The sequence below is a fragment of the Osmerus mordax genome, chromosome 24, assembly GCF_038355195.1.
Source record: "Osmerus mordax isolate fOsmMor3 chromosome 24, fOsmMor3.pri, whole genome shotgun sequence".
NCBI classification, from domain to species: domain Eukaryota; kingdom Metazoa; phylum Chordata; class Actinopteri; order Osmeriformes; family Osmeridae; genus Osmerus; species Osmerus mordax.
The window spans coordinates 2640791-2659954 of NC_090073.1; the positions used below are offsets into that span (position 1 = coordinate 2640791).

General features: G+C 42.8%; 1 protein-coding gene across 12 annotated transcripts in view; it reads left to right on the forward strand.

Annotated features, from left to right (window-relative positions):
• The window catches only part of LOC136933033 (NACHT, LRR and PYD domains-containing protein 12-like), a 561343-nt gene that overhangs the window by 308641 nt on the left and 233538 nt on the right, over window positions 1–19164 (forward strand). The window contains exon 12 of one of the 12 annotated variants that reach the window (XM_067228396.1): window positions 1570–1737. The exons of the other annotated variants lie outside the window; for them this stretch is intronic. Coding sequence (XP_067084497.1) covers window positions 1570–1737 — 168 coding nt within the window. The remainder of the gene's footprint in view (window positions 1–1569; window positions 1738–19164) is intronic. 12 annotated transcript variants of the gene reach the window in all.

Sequence of the window (19164 nt, forward strand, 5' to 3'; positions counted from 1 at the left end):
TTTGTTGGATGGAGAAGAGTTCAATCTGATGGGACTTCTACATTACTTCTTCATGGAAATGAAAGAATCTGGAATCTCCGACTACAACAACTACAACGTTCTGTTTGTCTTTGATGGTCTGGATGAGTGTCGACTGCCATTAGCCTTCAAGAAGAATAAGATATGCAATGATGTCACAGAGTCCACCTCAGTGGATGTGCTGCTGACCAACCTGATCAGAGGAGAGCTGCTTCGCTCTGCTCGCATCTGGATAACCACTCGACCTGCAGCAGCCAATCAGATCCCTTCTGAGTGTGTTGACCTGGTGACAGAGGTACGAGGGTTCAATGATGAGCAGAAGGAGGAGTACATCATGAAGAGATGCAGTGATGAGATCCTGGCCAGGAGAATCATCTCACACATTAAGGCATCAAGGACTCTCTACATCATGTGCCACATTCCAGTCTTCTCTTGGATTTGTTGTACAGTTCTTGAAGACATGCTGAGAACAGAGAAGAAAGAGAAGATGCCCAAGACCCTGACTGAGATGTACACAGCCTTCCTGGTGTTACAGACCAAACAGAAGAAGGTGAAGTTTCATGAGAAAACTGAGACAGATCCACACTGGGATGAAGAGAGCATTAAGAGCATTCTGTCACTGGGAAAACTGGCCTTTCACCAGCTGGACAAAGGCAACCTGATTTTCTATGAGAAAGACCTGAAAGAGTGTGGCATTGATGTCCGTGATGCCTCAGTGTACTCAGGAGTGTTCACACAGATCTTCAGACAGGATGGTAAAGTCTTCCAGGAGAAGGTGTTCTGCTTTGTCCATCTGAGCTTTCAGGAGTTTCTGGCTGCTGTGTTTGTGTTTCTCTCATTCATCAACAACAATGAGAATCTGATGTCTCAGTCCACCTCAGACATATCTGACAGTGATGAGTCCATCTCAGACACATCTGACAGTGATGAGTCCATCTCAGACACATCTGACAGTGATGAGTCCATCTCAGTGTACAAGAGTGCTGTGGACAAGGCCTTGCAGAGTAAGAATGGACACCTGGACCTTTTCCTCCGCTTCTTCCTGGGCCTCTCAATGGAGTCCAATCAGTCTGACTTACGAGGCCTACTGACTCATACAGGAAGCAACACACAGAGCCATGAGGAAACAGTCAAGTACATCAAGGAGAAGATCAGAGAGAATCCTTCTCCAGAGAGATGCATGAATCTGTTCCACTGTCTGAATGAACTGAATGACCATTCTCTGGTGGAGGAGATCCAACACTACCTGAGCTCAGGAAGTCTCTCCAGTGAGAGACTCTCATCTACACAGTGGTCAGCTCTGTTCTTTGTGTTGCTGACTTCAGAAGAGAAGATGGACGTGTTTGACCTGAAGATATACTCCAGATCAGAGAAAGGTCTTCTGAGGCTGCTGCCAGTGGTCAAAGACTCCAAAACTGCTCTGTATGTATAAAGCAATTTTAAGAATGATATAATTTAGGACATACTGTGATGTGATATTTGATTATCGTATGATCCTATCGTACAAACTATGACTCTGATGATGTGTCATGTTCTCCTTATGTCATGTAGGCTGAATGACTGTAACCTCTCAGAACGGTGCTGTGAAGTGCTGGCCTCAGCTCTCCCCTCCTCAGAGCTTACAGAGCTGGACTTGAGTAACAACAACCTGGGGGATTCAGGCATGAAGCTGCTCTCTGCTGGACTGGGGAACCCACTCTGCAAACTGGAGACACTGAGGTATGTATTCATGTTCTACATGAGCCATTAGTAAAGTTATAATCGTACAATGTATTTGTGTGGTTGATTTAGACAACAGAGTTGAGTCTCAAGTTGGGTATAAACTTCATGCCAAGAATGAGATATGCCTTCTACTCTAGTCATCAGTGAGGACTAGTTTGATAAGAAACAGGCAGATTTGCTGCATCTGAAACACAAAAAAATATATTGTACATCAGGGGTGTCAAACTACTTTTCACTGAGGGCCACATCAGCAGTGGCGTTGTTAGACATAAAACTGTACTGGGGCACAGGCCCCTATTCATATCCCTTTTTTTTCTTTCAAGCTTGCTGCGCACAATACACTACTAGGCTATAGAAACTCCCCTTGCTTAACCCACTATACAACAGTTCAGGGACGCAAGTTTGATATCAGCTTTGGCAGGGACATCTATAGTTAATGCAAGCGCACAATTTTTTTTTTGCTTCATGTAATATAGTTTTATGTTTTAGTTAAAATAAGATGATCGGTAGGCCTATATTTGAGAAACTTTCTTTAGTTTTGTAATGTTTTCTTAGCCTACCTCAATTCTGACTTGTGTGCCGAGTCCGACACCTGGACTTCTGTGTGCGTGCTGCAGTGGCTATTTGGCAAGCTCAGAAGAGCACGCTGACATGCATCGGTTTGTGTTTTCGGTTAAACTGCTTTGATTTTACAAGCGTTGATTGGGATACTGCATTTATTTTTTCTGGGATTATCAACCTAAATTAATGCACTGACTAATAAAGTAAATTGTTGAAATTCAAACTTTAGATCTTACTGGGGCACAGCAAATTTATACTGGAGCACGTGCCCCAGTAAAAAGGATCTAACAACGCCCCTGCACATCAGAATTATGGATGCCCTCAAAGGGCCAGTTGTAACTACGATGTAACAATGTTTACGATGTAAAAACATTGGGCCTCATTCTCGAACGCAGTTAAGAAGAATTTAAGAAGGAATTTCTTCTGAATTGGATTTAGGAAAACATTTGGCATTCATGAAAGTTTTCTCATCTGGGATTTGTTCTTAACTTCAAAATACTTTCCAAACTCGAAATAGCAGTCCTAAATCGGCCAGAGTTGTCTCAAATGCGATTCCTTAAAAAAACACAAGAGGAATCGCATTTAAGAAAACTCTCCGTGTTAGAAGTGTTAATGAATTTGTGAGAAATCGTTGGTGATTGCGTTCACATCAACTCTATAGACATCCTCGAATTAAAATTATTATTATAATTTACCTTGCTTAGTGTTGTAGCGGGGTTTGCTCGTTTAAGATTAGCAATACTTAATTTAATAATAAAGTATGTAGTTCTTGGGGGCACCACCTCTTATTGTTAAAGGGATAGAGGAAACCTTATTGAATAATATTGAAATAATAGCCTTCGTAATAATCAGTCTAATCTTTAGTAGTGAATTCTATGAAAGTAGAGCAGATCAGATAACGTGAGTGATACGCGAGTATTATACACAATGATTTATTTAGGAGAATGTAATTATAATGAACAAATACCAGATAAGTTATGGGTTAGTCAGAGTAGTACAGTGGCTGGATGCAAATGAGGGCGAGCAACACAATGGCTGTGTAGAGCGTGTGTGAAGGGGGGAGGGAGAGAGAGAGGGGTAGAGAGGGACAGGTAGGCCTTTGGGGTAACAATGGACGAGCAAGGGTAACTGACTTAACAAGGGTTGAGTTAACTCATTTGTAAAATACAATCAAACATCAACAATTTAATCACAACATGCCAATATGTCACAAGTAAGAAATATTGCAAATCGTAGTTACTTTTGTCGGTTTGAAGAAGGAGTCAAAGGTTCGTTATGTCCAACGAATAGAAAGCGGAATCTCTCGTCAAAGTTCCGGGCGCTCAGTGAATGTGCCAATTGAGAGGAATATATGAGAGGCCGTATAGGCCATAATTCATACTTGATCTCACATACACACCATGACCTCACATATATACCATTATACTCTCACATATATACCATTATACTCTCACATGTATACCATTATACTCTCACATGTATACCATTATACTCTCACATATATACCATTATACTCTCACATATATACCATTATACTCTCACATATATACCATTATACTCTCACATATATACCATTATACTCTTGCACATAAACTACTTGGTCTCACATACAACACCATAACCTCACATATATACCATTATACTCTCACATATATACCATTATACTCTCACATATATACCATTATACTCTCACATATATACCATTATACTCTCACATATATACCATTATACTCTCACATATATACCATTATACTCTTGCACATAAACTACTTGGTCTCACATACAACACCATAACCTCACATATATACCATTATACTCTCACATATATACCATTATACTCTCACATATGTACCATTATACTCTCACATATATACCATTATACTCTTGCACATCAACTACTTGGTCTCAAATATACACCATTATACTCTCACATATATACCATTATACTCTTGCACATAAACGACTTGGTCTCACATATACACCATTATACTCTCACATATACACCATTATAGTCTTGCACTTAAACTGACATACTCTCTTACACACACAAAAATACCCTCTTATATGCACCATCTTACTTAAGTATGACAATATATGTAAGAGACAAATAGTATGTGTGAAACAGAATGTTAGTATATGTACGAGAATAACAGGATGTGTAAGAGAGAATACTTGTCTATGTAAGAGAGAATACTTGTCTATGTGAGAGACAATACTTGTCTATGTGAGAGAGAATACTTGTCTATGTGAGAGAGAATACTTGTCTATGTGAGAGAGAATACTTGTCTATGTGAGAGAGAATACTTGTCTATGTGAGAGAGTATACTTGTCTATGTGAGAGAGAATACTTGTCTATGTGAGAGAGTATACTTGTCTATGTGAGAGAGAATACTTGTCTATGTGAGAGAGAATACTTGTCTATGTGAGAGAGTATACTTGTCTATGTGAGAGAGAATACTTGTCTATGTGAGAGAGAATACTTGTCTATGTGAGAGAGTATACTTGTCTATGTGAGAGAGTTTGATTGAAACGGAAGGCAGTTTGATTGAAAAGGAAGTAGTACTGAATTCTCAGTTCCTGATTGGCTTACACATGAAGAAGGATTTGGGGTAGATGTAGCTAACGCCCACCTTCCCTATCAAGACGAGACTGAGTGACATGACAAGATGGATTCATTAATAACATTTTGCATACTCCAAATCCTGCGGCATCATTGTCAGAAATGTTGTATCAAAGACGACAGCCATACACGGGGGCTGTTTCTAACGCTAACGTTGACAATGAAATGCGCCGGCTCTTCAGACCTGGATCAGGTGCATCAAGGAGCGGCAGCAGCCCTCTGTCAGGAGCTAGTCTTAATGCCAGCCAAGTGATGGCGCAAGACCAATATCAAACTCCGCAGTATTTCGGTTAAGACTAACTCCTGACAGAGTGCTGCTGCCGCTCCGCGATGCACCTGATCCAGGTCTGAAGAGCCGGCGCATTTCATCGTTAGCGTTAGAAATAGCCACTGTGGATGGCTGTCGTCTTTGATTCCAACATTTCTGACAACGATTCAAGCAAATCCACTAAAAAACTCAAATGTAGAATTCCATAGTTGTTTAGGAAGCTTTACCGACCCCCACTACTTGAGTCAAAAGTCCTAGATCAGTTTTTCAATTGATGAAGCTATCATTTAAATTAAAGCCTATTTTAACCGTTGACGTCTTTAAGTAGCCGAGTGGTCTTTACACCCTTGGCTACTAACCTAAACTTTAATGCCACAACCTGAACTTGATGTCAATCTGGTCACAACATTTTCCAGTTGGGACTTTTAAGATCCTATTTGAGTGTAGGCCCCTATGCCCGATGAGTGCCCGCACCCATTCACTGCAACGAAATAGCTTCATGGATCCGACTCGGAATCTGAGCTTAGAGACGCTTGACAAAAAAAATTGTTTGGCGTGTGGTGCGTTTTGGAATTGTTAATGTGATGTGTTACCATCGTATTTAAGACGAAATAGTTTACAAAGAAGAGGTTTGTTAATGTGACTGTATACATATATCAATCATACTGGCTAATCAACATGTTAGTCTACATCTAAAGTCGCTGTCGTGAAACTAGCCTCATTTTCACAAAAAGCTTCGAGGTAAAATTCAAAACCTTTAAAAACGTCTACATTTAGCAAATATTATTGTGCACAAGTATTTTTGTATAGTTAATATGTAATTTAATTCCATAATTTCCCCAGGAATAACTTTAAAAACGTATTTTAGGAACGGGTCTGTCCTCCCTACAATAACGCCGCAGCATTTGGAGTATTCAAAATGTTATTCATGAGTCGGCTTCATTAAGCCGCCCACTCTCTGCCATCTTTTCATGTCACTCAGTCTCGTCTTGATAGGGAAGGTGGGTGTTAGCTACATCTACCCCAAATCCTTCTTCTTCATGTGTAAGCCAATCAGAAACTGAGAATTACTACTTCCTTTTCAATCAAACTGCCTTCCGTTTCAATCAAACTCTCTCACATAGACAAGTATACTCTCTCACATATACAAGTATTCTCCCTCACATAGACAAGTATTCTCTTTCACATAGACAAATATTCTCTCTCACATAGACAAGTATTCTCTCTCACATAGACAAGTATTCTCTCTTACATAGATAAGTATTCTCTCTTACACATCCTGTTATTCTCTTACATATAGTAACATTCTGTTTCACACATACTATTTGTCTCTTACATATATTGTCATACTTTAGTATGATGGTGCATATAAGACGGTATTTTTGTGTGTGTAAGAGAGTATGCCAGTTTATGTGCAAGAGTATAATGGTGTATATGTGAGAGTATAATAGTGTATATGTGAGAGTATAATGGTGTATATGTGAGAGTATAATGGTGTATATGTGAGAGTATAATAGTGTATATGTGAGAGTATAATAGTGTATATGTGAGAGTATAATAGTGTATATGTGAGAGTATAATGGTGTATATGTGAGAGTATAATGGTGTATATGTGAGAGTATAATGGTATATATGTGAGAGTATAATGGTATATATGTGAGGTCATGGCGTGTATGTGAGAGTATAATGGTGTATATGTGAGAGTATAATGGTATATACGTGAGAGTATAATGGTATATATGTGAGAGTATAATGGTATATACGTGAGAGTATAATGGTATATACGTGAGAGTATAATGGTATATATGTGAGAGTATAATGGTATATATGTGAGAGTATAATGGTATATATGTGAGGTCATGGCGTGTATGTGAGAGTATAATGGTGTATATGTGAGAGTATAATGGTATATACGTGAGAGTATAATGGTATATACGTGAGAGTATAATGGTATATACGTGAGAGTATAATGGTATATATGTGAGAGTTTAATGGTATATACGTGAGAGTATAATGGTATATATGTGAGAGTATAATGGTATATACGTGAGAGTATAATGGTATATATGTGAGAGTATAATGGTATATACGTGAGAGTATAATGGTATATACGTGAGAGTATAATGGTATATATGTGAGAGTTTAATGGTGTATATGTGAGGTCATGGCGTGTATGTGAGAGTATAATGGTGTATATGTGAGAGTATAATGGTATATACGTGAGAGTATAATGGTATATATGTGAGAGTATAATGGTATATATGTGAGGTCATGGCGTGTATGTGAGAGTATAATGGTATATATGTGAGAGTATAATGGTATATATGTGAGGTCATGGCGTGTATGTGAGAGTATAATGGTATATATGTGAGAGTATAATGGTATATACGTGAGAGTATAATGGTATATATGTGAGAGTATAATGGTATATATGTGAGAGTTTAATGGTGTATATGTGAGGTCATGGCGTGTATGTGAGAGTATAATGGTATATATGTGAGGTCATGGCGTGTATGTGAGAGTATAATGGTATATATGTGAGGTCATGGCGTGTATGTGAGAGTTTAATGGTGTATATGTGAGGTCATGGTGTATATGTGAGAGTTTAATGGTGTATATGTGAGGTCATGGCGTGTATGTGAGATCAAGTATGAATTAAGGCCTATACGGCCTCTCATAGGAATAGGTTAGAGAGTGACGCGTTCACCTCAGTTTAATCCTACGAACAAGCGGGGGTGATTGTACGTTTGGGGGTTTTATTCTCCAAAGAACAAGGGGGGGTCCCCGTGAAGGTGACCTCTTTCATTGGTCAGTTTCCCCCCACCTGGGCGTCGTCCTGAGATCTGCCTAGGTGTGAAGTAGATGTACCTTTTGAGTTCCGTTATTTCAACTGTCCATGGAATACTTAAACTTCAGAATATAACAATACAACATTCATAAATGTTTTGTTAGTATGGTACAATCATTTTGATATCAAGATTGGCTGACTTAACTATCCTTGAAGGGAAGTTATAATCAAACCTCAATTAAACAACGTTCTAAGTAAATGAGAAAAACACACATTATAACACATCAACTACTGTCATTGAAATAGTGTCCATGAGCCATGTAGTCCTTGAGAATATGTTTGTAAATCCACGTAAGAAAGTTCTTCCTTATAAATCCTTTGTCTGATACTGTAGGCCGTGTGGCCTCTGTTTCTGACCCCATGCTGGGCCAGAAGCTTTGAAGCTTCTGCTCTGGGAGAAGGACAAAGGGGGAAGACCCTCTCCTTGTCGGGGGTAGGAGAAGGTGTGATGGTACCGTGCTTTGTCTGTGGACTGTGCTACAGTGTGCACACTGTTAGATCCAGTGGAGAACAATTCCACTGCTCATCTTACTGGTATGATGTTGTATGTGACAAATAAAACCTTTAACTTGCACTTGGACATGAACATCATATAAATTCAACCAGGCCATCCAATTATCACTGATCACTCGACCTATTCAAAGGGACGAGTGTGCACCCTAGGCCTACAATATGGCACAATTGCTTTTCACTTCGACATAACGTGCGTTCCTGTTGCTTTCCTAATTGTGTCGATTCTGACTGCACACGTCACTGCTGTTGCGTGCCCTTATAAGGAGCTGTCTGGGTGTGTATGTATGCAAATTCAGGAGCACGAGGACGCGCTTTCAACTTAAGACAACTCTTCCTGGGGAGCCCAGCTCAGAAAACTTCTGCTGCGTAGGAACACATTGTCAAGCGTTCATGAATTTGGCAGACGTCTTTTTCTTACGTTGTTTTTCCGAAGCCCGTAAGAAACATTTCAAACTTAAGAAAATGTTCAAGAATGAGGCCCATTGTTTTTAGCTGTAGCTTTTGTGAACATATTTTGCTGCGATTGCAGTCCGCCTTTTAATTCTAGGACAATCTGCTGTTTTTCTTGGAGGCAAAATTTGGCATATTTATCTCCGTGTTTGGTGTCAAAATGCCGACGGAGATTGTACTCTTTAACGACCGACATATCCTCATAACACAAAACACACACCATTTTTTCTCCTTGAGGCACAAACAGGTATTCGCTTTCCCATCTTTCTTAAAACTGCCTTCCATCCAGGGCCGGATGCAGCCTGCTTTGACTGGGGGTGCAGTGAACATTTCTGGGGGGGTGTCACGATTACGGAAAGGCATCGTATTATTTTTTATATTGATAAAATTTTTGAGACTGCTTATCGATCCGAGTGTTAATTTGAACCAGTATCATGAGGAGTAGTATGTATGTGGTTACTACTGTGTTAGATCAATTCCAAAACATACCAAAGCAGGTATTGTGTTATTGTATCTCACTGGTGAATTAATCTTTTAAGTTTCATGTCACAATAACACAATCAAGCTAACAATTCCTGAACATTATCATATATTCATTGATAGTTTGATTGTGTCAGTACAACAGTGCCATAGATCGCATCTATAGCACTGATAATAGGAGATACTAAACATAGTGTTGATCCTAGTACCAAGGGAATTGTGATCTGATAGGCTCAGAAAGACACTAGTCAGTCTAGAACAAAAGATTCACTGATGGCCTACATTTCACATTATATTACTTAGATAAACCTCAGGAAGACACATGATGTCTCAGTATACATTAGACAGGATCATTTTTGGGATATTTCACAAGTACAATCCAGCTTAGTAAAATCAGCTTCTCAGGCAGGTTCATTTTTCACATTGGTTACTGGCTACTGTGTCATTGTGTTCAAGTCAAATGTTATTTGTATAGCCCTTTTTCAAGCAATGCCGCAGAAGACTTCACACACACCCATAGAACTAGACCTAAACCAACCTAAACCCTCAAGAAAGACAAGGACAAACTCTCAGGGAAACTCATAGTTAAAACATTTAAGAAAGCTTGGTAGGAGCAATTCAGTGGGAGAGTTCCACTCTTCCAGAGGTGGTCGGTGTTGAAGAAGAGGTGCAGACCATAAGCAAAGCATCATCATGCATAAAGAGTAGAGGTAACAATAAAAAGTGTTTGTGATCCCTCCCTAATGATAATCTTCTACAGGCTGTCAGGCTGTCACATCACAGAGGAAGGCTGTGCTTCTCTGAGCTCAGCTCTGAAGTCAACCTCCTTCCTGAGACAACTAGATCTAAGTAACAATGATCTGAAGGATGCCGGCATGAAGCTTCTCTCTGCTGGACTGGGGAACCCACTCTGCAAAATGGAGACACTGAGGTATGTAATCAAATTCACCAGACAACAAATAGTTACACAATATCACACACCACACACTGGCTGCAAGTTTGTGGTTAATTCAAGATACAAGGAGGCCGGCCAAAGAATATTCAGGGCAGGCTAGGGTCATATTCCACAAGGTAGAGTAATTCAGGTACAGGGCGGCTGGCAGGCTCAGTCAGGGTAGTGATGTTACGCTCAAAGCCGTGCTCACGAAGCGGTATCGACCTTTCGAGTCAATTGATACCGACACAAACGTGTCGAGCATAGCTTCAAATGGGCAAAAAACACGTGATCACCTGTTAAAGCATCGGACGTCACACGAGCAGCTGACAGTGTCGTGCTACAGTCCTAGACAAACAGTGTTTTATTCAAACGCTGAAGACATCAGAAATCACTAATATTCATATTAGTTATAGAGAGGATACATATTTACGGACGCTATAGAATACATTCATTGACAGAGCCAGAGATACAGATAGATTGCCAGAGCTAGATAGACGGAGATATATACAGATGTGAGATGTGAGAGAGTAGGTGTGCACAAACACATACATCTTTCTCTAGTTTTGCCAGCCTTCAAATGTGGCCATCCCTTTCACGGTTGCAAAAGCATGTTCCAAAACCTTAGCCGCTAGTCTACAATATCAAATCATAAATATTAATTTAGCATATACTTCCACTAAAACAAGGTCAGCGGTTTCAAACTCACTCTTTTAGACTGCCCTGACTTAGTGATGGGGGAAACGAAGCTTTCCAAAGCAACAAGCTATTTGAAACAATTGTGTCAAAAAAGTATCGTTTTTTTGAAGCGTTTGATACGTCTTCTCAATAGGGACACCTGCTGGTCAGTTCATGGTATGGCAACTGTATTGAGAGATTGAAGGAATCGAGTGACGTCAAGTCCTCGGACGTTAGTCTCACAATCGTCATCTATTTGATAAATAAAGGTTATGTGAAAAATGTTTCGATTTGCAGGTGTCAAAAATATGTTGTTGTATTATAAACAACATGACGTCTTTGCTCATTTACATTCATAACAGGGCAGTGCTTTTACCAGAAGGCCATACTCAACCTGACTTCACATGTGAATAATGCTATCAGAACCTTAAAATAAATGTAAAAAAGAACAATAAGAAAGGATTACTGCGTGTTGTATATATGATTAAATGTATATATGATGTATATATGGTTATACTCGTCACCCCAGCCGGTGGTCGTGACCTTCTAGGTTAGTACATTCGTTGTCTCTCCCTTGACAGCGAGCGTCTTACACTCAGGGACTGCAGGTCATATGATGAGCCAGTGAGCGATGAGGTCTTGCCCCACCACTACATTCTGCAGATGTGAATTGCAATGGCCATTAACACCTCTACCCATCCCACATAATTCTGCACCCATGTGATTGAAGACCTACACCGTAAGGGCATCTCCGAACAGTATTTGAGACAAAACAAAATCAACAATGACATTAATACAGACATACTGTGAGGTTTTCAAACAAAAACAATACAGTGCAGTGACAATAATACAAAGGTAAGGGGAACAGGAACAGGAAGATGGCATACATTGTGACTTGATCTTGTGAGGTGTTGTTCCTTCCAATTCATAAGACAGACAAATAACTGGGAAGCAGTTTGACTACTACTAAGTGGTGATGGTGAGTGAATAACATTTACTCGTAGTCATCATAATTCTGTCCTGGTGCAACCAGTGGGTACATGCGTTTGTAGTTTCCCCAACGTCGCTGCAAGCCATCCATCGTCATCTTCAGCCTCTCATTCTCGCGAGTCAGCACCTGGTTCCGGTGCTGAAATGCCAGCACCTCATCTCTCTGATGCTTTTTCTTGTAGCGACGCCTCCACTGTTGAAGTGCCCGTCCTCTCCTTCTTGCAATTTTGAAACGTTGTGATATGTTCTTGGACACTCGTCTCTGGAGGCCCTTAAACTTAGCCAGTGACACGTCTCCAATCCGCCGTGTGGTCTCAGCGGTCCAGGGTCCGGTGAGCAGCTTGTCGTGTCTTCATCCGTGTCTCCATCTGGGATTCTCCTCCCGTTGGATCCTCTGCTTCAACTTCCATGCTCTGGACTCCTGGAGGTGGTGGTTGGTCATTGGATCGTAGCCTGGTGGTTCCTGGATCATCGAGCCGCTGGATCCGGTGTGATGGTCCTGGTGAACTGAAAGGTGGTGGCCACACCGGGGCTTGGAGCAGTAGGGCTGGTGGAGATGGGTCTCTGCCGGCGGTCTGGGTTGTTGGTCATTCAGCCGGTTGGGATCGTCTTCCATGTTCATCTTCACGTAGACCCAATCTCCAGGTGCAACCATCTGCAGGTTCTCTGGAATCTCTGCTTCCCTTTCCTTGGTGACACCTTTCACCTGTTAAAAACACTACCTTACGTATCTGTGTTAAGAGCAGTATTTAGATATGCAGCTCTCTTTCAAATGCTTCGTGGGGAGGACCCTCGATGGGTCTTTGTAAATTAGGTGCTGGAAGGGGCCTTCCAGCAGCCATCTCATGCGGTGACAAAAATGTTTGGCAGTTGGTACTCGAATCTTGGAAAGACCTCCCTCCCAGGAATTTTGCTACTGATCAGGAATAGTTGGCACTGCCTCTACCCATCTACTGAACTGACAGATCACTACCAAGATATATCTCAGTCTTCCTATACGTTGCATCTTGTCTACATAGTCTATCATCAGATGTCTAAATGGTCCGTCTGCTGTTGGAATGTGTGAAATGGGAGCAGAAATGTTTTTCCTAACATTATAATGTGCACATTATTTGCATTCGCGTAACACTATCAACTGTGGCTGCTAAATATGATGACCCCCCTACGACTTGAAGGTGACCTATAATCACCCCCTTGGCGTAATGGTGACCACCATGCGCATCCCTATTAACAAACACACATGTGTTCAAATTACATGAACACAGGTGTGTGGTAGTTGCTGGGTTCACCGTGCCACACCTTTGAATGGTTAGTTCTGGAGCAGACAGTATCACCTCGTAGCCAGTCCTTCTGGCCATTGTTAAAACAAATCGTGGGCTTGTGAGTAAGGCATATAGTTGATAGGATGTGTAGAAAGTTACTGGGTGTCCCATTGTCAGTGATGATGCTTGTTTAAAAGCAAAAACAGCAGCTGCCAGTCCCTGATAGCAGGGTGGAAGTCTTGCCTCTACATTATCTAGTTATGTACTGTGATAGGTTAACGGTTGTTTCCCCATGGGCTTGTCTTTCAACAATACAGCAGTAGCATATCCAGATCGTTACGGAACATATAGATGAAGTGGTTTCGATTAATCGGGATTGCCAAGGGTGGGGCGGATTGCATGTTACTTTTGAGAGCTAAAAAAGCTCCCTCCGCCTCTTCGGTCCACTGCAATGTAGCAGCATTACTAGTCTGCCCTACAGCCCTAGTAAGGGCTCGCAAAGGTGCTGATTTGAGGGCATAATCACAAATCCATGGTCTGCTGTATCCCGCCATTCCCAGTAAGGTAAGCATTTGCTCTACTGTCTGAGGTTTCGAAGCCTTGGCTATGGTGTCTATCCGTGACAGTGCTCTCTGTCTCTTATCCCCACTAAGCCAACTGCCCAGATAATCAACTGTCGTCTGACAAAATTGTAACTTGTCTCTACTTACTTTATGTAGCCTACTGGATAACGGTACTGGTAACCTGCAGATTCTGTAGGTCCTGGGCCAGCTCTGATCAAACACAGCTGGGCTGTCCAGGAATCCCTGGGGTAATAGGGTTTAAGTACTGTGTTTACCTTCAAAGGTGAAAGCAAACAGGTATCGTGAGTCTGGATGTGCTGAAACATAAAAATGCAGAGCACAGGTGAACAACTGTTTACCATTTTGTGCCTGGCGGAATGTTGGAAAATATTATGTGTGCATTAGAACAATCGCCTTTGGAAAGTCTCCAGTGGAGTTAATAGCCCGCAGATCATGTACCAATCGATAATCATTAGAGTGTGGCTTCTTTATCAGAATCAGAAATCAGAAAGGGATTTATTTGCCATGAAAGTTTGCACAGACAAGGAATTTGCTTTGGCAGGAAGGTGCATACAATAAACATATACCTAAAATTTAAATATGTGGACTAACTATACTAAGGGTACATAAACTAGCAGGACTAAGTGGGATTAGAATATAATTAAATATACAATAAAATATAAGTTGCCGTAAATTACAAAATACAAAATTATAAAAATACAAAAATACAAATATTACAAAAAATACAAATGTACAAGATACCATGTTGTGGTGCAGTGCAAAAGCAGAGTGTTTTAAGCAAGAAGTCATTTTGAGTCAGTGTGGTCCCTTGGCCTTGTTGAAGAGGCCAACAGCGGAAGGGAAGAAACTGTTTTTGTGGCGTGAGGTATTGGTCCTGATAGACCGCAGCCTTCTGCCGGAGGGGAGTGACTGAAACAGGGAGTGTCCAGGGTGGGAGGAGTCGGCCACAATCTTCCTCGCTCGCCTCAGGGTCCTCGAGGTGTGCAGGTCCTCGAGGGTAGGCAGATTGCAGCCAATCACCTTCTCAGCAGTACGGATGATACGCTGCAGTCTGCTCTTGTCATGGCAGTGGCAGCAGCGTACCAGACGGTGATGGAGGAGGTGAGGATGGACTCAATGATGGCTGAGTAGAAGTGCACCATCATTGTCTTTGGCAGGTTGAACTTCTTCAGCTGCCGAAGGAAGTACATCCTCTGTTGTGCTTTCTTGATGAGGGAGCTGATGTTCAGTTCCCACTTGAGGTCCTGGGAGAGGATAGTGCCCAGGAAGCGGAAGGACTCCACAGTGTTGACTGGGGAGTCACACAGGGTGATGGGGGTGAGTGGGGCTATGTTCCTCCTGAAGTCCACAACCATCTCCACTGTCTTAAGAGCATTGAGCTCTAAGTTGTTCTGGCTGCACCAGGTTACCAGGTTGGCCGCTTCCCACCTATAATCAGACTCGTCTCCACCAGAGATGATTCCAATAAGGGTGGTGTCGTCCGCAAACTTCAGGAGTTTGACGGACGGATGACTGGAGGTGCAACTGTTGGTGTACAGGGAGAAGAGCAGAGGAGAAAGGACGCAGCCCTGAGGTGATCCGGTGCTGATGGACCGGGAGTCAGAGACTTGTGTTCCCAGCTTAACGCACTGCTTCCTGTCAGACAGGAAGTCTGTGATCCACCTGCAGGTGGAATCAGGCACGTTCAGCTGGGAGAGCTTGTCCTGAAGCAGGGCGGGGATGATGGTATTGAAGGCAGAGCTGAAGTCCACAAACAGGATCCTGGCATAGGATGCTGGGGAGTCCAGGTGCTGTAGGGTGAAGTGGAGGGCCATGTTAACTGCATCGTCCACAGACCTGTTGGCTCTGTAGGCAAACTGCAGGGGGTCCAGTAGAGGGTCAGTGATGGATTTAAGGTGTGCCAGCACCAGGCGCTCGAAAGACTTCATTACCACAGAGGTCAGGGCGACGGGTCTGTAGTCATTATGTCCTGTTGGCCTTGGCTTTTTGGGCACAGGGATGATGGTGGAGGACTTGAGACAGGCTGGCACATGGCATGTCTCAAGGGAGGTGTTAAAGATGTAGGTAAACACCTGAGACAGCTGGTCAGCGCAGTGCTTGAGGGTGGCTGGAGAGACAGAGTCCGGCCCAGCTGCTTTGCGGGGATTCTGCCTCTTGAAAAGTCTGTTAACTTCACCCTCCTGAATGGATAGAGTCGTCACTGTAGAGGGGGGGAGGTGGGAGGCCTCCTGGGTGGGAAGGGGTAGTTCAAGACTGTCCAATTGTCTTTCAAATCTGCAGTAGAACTCATTCAGGTCGTTGGCCAGGCGGGAGTCGTTAGTGGAGTGGGGGGCTCTGGGCTTGTAGTTGGTAATTTGCCTGAGCCCTCTCCAGACAGAAGCAGAGTCGTTTGCAGAGAATTGGTGTTTTAGCCTCTCTGAGTACAGTCGTTTAGCCTCCCTCACCGCCTTGCTAAACCTGTTCTTCGACTCCTTGAAACTGTCTTTGTCCCCATTCCTAAACGCGGCCTCTTTCTCTGACCTCAACCTTCTGAGTTTAGCTGTAAACCAGGGTTTGTCGTTGTTGTAGCTTACCCTGGTGCGTGTTGGTATACAGCAGTCCTCACAGAAGCTGATGTATGATGTCACAGCCTCTGTGAGCTCATCCAGACTATTGGTAGCAGTCGTGAACATGTCCCAGTCAGTGCAGTCCAAGCACGCCCGCAGATCCTCCATAGCTTCACTGGTCCACTGTTTTGATGTCCTCACAGCAGGCTTACAGCGCTTTAGCTTCTGCCTGTATGCAGGAATCAGGTGGACCATGGCGTGGTCAGAGTGACCCAGTGCTGCTCGGGGGACCGCATGGTATGCTTTGCTGATTGTAGAGTAGCAGTGATCCAAGGTGTTTCCTTCTTTGGTAGGGCATTTGATGAATTGTCTATATTTTGGGAGTTCTTGGGTGAGATTGCCTTTGTTAAAGTCGCCTAGCACAATAACCAAGGAATCCGGATTTTCATGCTCCACACTCAGTATCTGGCTGGCGAGCACACGTTGAGCCTGGTTGACGCTAGCCTGCGGAGGCATGTAGACGCCAACCAGAATGAATGATGCAAACTCTCGTGGCGAGTAAAAAGATCTACAGTTAATAAAAAATGATTCCAGATCAGGAGAACAGTGCTGCAGAATCACTGTCACATCTTCACACCAGCCACTGTTAATGTAAAAACAAATACCCCCGCCTTTCGTTTTGCCAGAGAGCACAGGGTTACGATCCGCTCTCAGCAGTTTGAAACCTGCTAGCTGTAGCGCAGAGTCTGGGATCAGTTCACTCAGCCATGTCTCCGTAAAGCACAAAACGGAAGATGAATGAAAGTCTCTGTTTTTCCCCACCAGTAGCTGAAGTTCATCCAGTTTGTTGCTCAGTGAACGTACGTTGGAGAGAAATATCCCCGGTAACGCTGTGCGTGCCCCACGCCGACGGAGTCGCACCAGAGCACCGGCTCGTTTGCCTCTCCTACGGCGCTTCGCTGCTAGGACAAAGCCGAGGGTGGCTTTGACTATAATTCCCACTAATTCCGCCGCTGGAAGCAGAAAAGTGGGAAATAAATCCACAGGAGTTGTAGTCCTGATGTTTAGAAGTACTTCTCTAGTTAGAGAACCCTGGAAATCTTGGCAGAACACTGAATTAACAGACAAAACAAGACAAAAAAGAGCGCACCTAACGACCGAGGCAGCCATCATCGGCGCCATCTTGGATTGTATTCTCTCTATTGGAAAGATGGGTGTATTACAGGAGCTTTCTGTTTCTATCAGGACTCCTGCATTCACTAGACCCTTAATAGTGGGTCTAATCCCGTCTATAGCGTGGTGTCGGAGAGGGTACTGTCTCTGGTAGGGTACCATAACGTTGGGGGTACCTGTCCTAACAAATATTCATGCTCTGAGAGTAGACATCACATTTTTACATTTTACATTTACATAGTTTTGTTGGTGTTTTTATATTCACTACCACTGTCTCAGCTGTCCCTACGTTGTAATTTTCCTGAAATTCTATAATAACGTGTGTCAGGGGATATGTGTATTATTTTGTGGGCTTCCATTCTAATACCTGTATGGCTACTTTTATCATTGGTCCTAATTCATAATATCTATGTCCTTCAGTTGTAATTAATGTAACGTAGGGGCAGAATCCTGTATTTGATACCATTCTTTTAATTCTGGTGGGAGTGTTATAGCTGCGGCAGCTCCTTCGGGGCCTACAAAGATATCCTGGTTGATGATACAGGACAGTTTTTTTAAAAGTTTTTTTTAATCAACTCTATCCAACAGTCGGCATAGTCCGTGTGACCTTGATGTTCGTCATAAAGAAGAGTGCAGTGGCATCTGTTGTGGTCTTGGTTTCCCTACTAATGCTTGGATCCACGGTTCCCATTCTTCCCATGATTGGGTCAGTGAAGATTATTGTGGTGCCAATTGTAGCCAGTACGCTAGCGGTGGTGTCTGGCTGTGGGGATCTTTTGTTGTTACATTCATTAGTGGACTTAAGACATATTGTAGTTTCTTTTCAACAGTCACTGGTTTGCTGATTTGCTGAGGGATCTTCTTGGAACTCCACTTGCAGGCCGCTTTGGGTACACACGATATTGGTTTTTAATATGCATAGAATGTCTCTTCCTAATAGATTGATGGGAGTGTGTGCTGAGTACAGTAGAGGCGCTACAATAGTTTTTCCTGCAATTTGCATTGTGAGTGGCTCCGTAAGTGGTATCACTTGTGTTTTCCCAGAAAAGCCAACAGCTCGGATGGATGAACTTGAGAGGGGGAGATTGAAGCCATTTTTTCCAATGCATGAGTACGTCGCTCCTGTGTCCACCATGAATGCATGTTCTTGGCCTTGCACTGTAACTGATATGGTGGGTTCTTCTCGTGGTTGTAATGAGATCATTGGCAACATTTTTTCCCCCTCAGGCTTTTCTGGGCACCTCTATTGCCAGTCTGCAGCTGGCGCCACATACAGATTTGTTAGACAGTCTCTTCTGATATGTCCTTGTTGTCCACATCCCCAGCACGCATTTTGTGGCTGATTGTCAGTCAGATTGGGGTTGGACCGTGTTTGTCCATCTGGCTGTGGGGGTGGGCCTCGTCCTCCTCCTCCCCCACGGGGTTTCCCACCACGTTGCGAAGGTCCTCCCCTTCCCTTCCAGGGTTGATCTGAGGAGCCAATGTGCACATGGATTGGTGGCAGGGTGAGAGTTGGG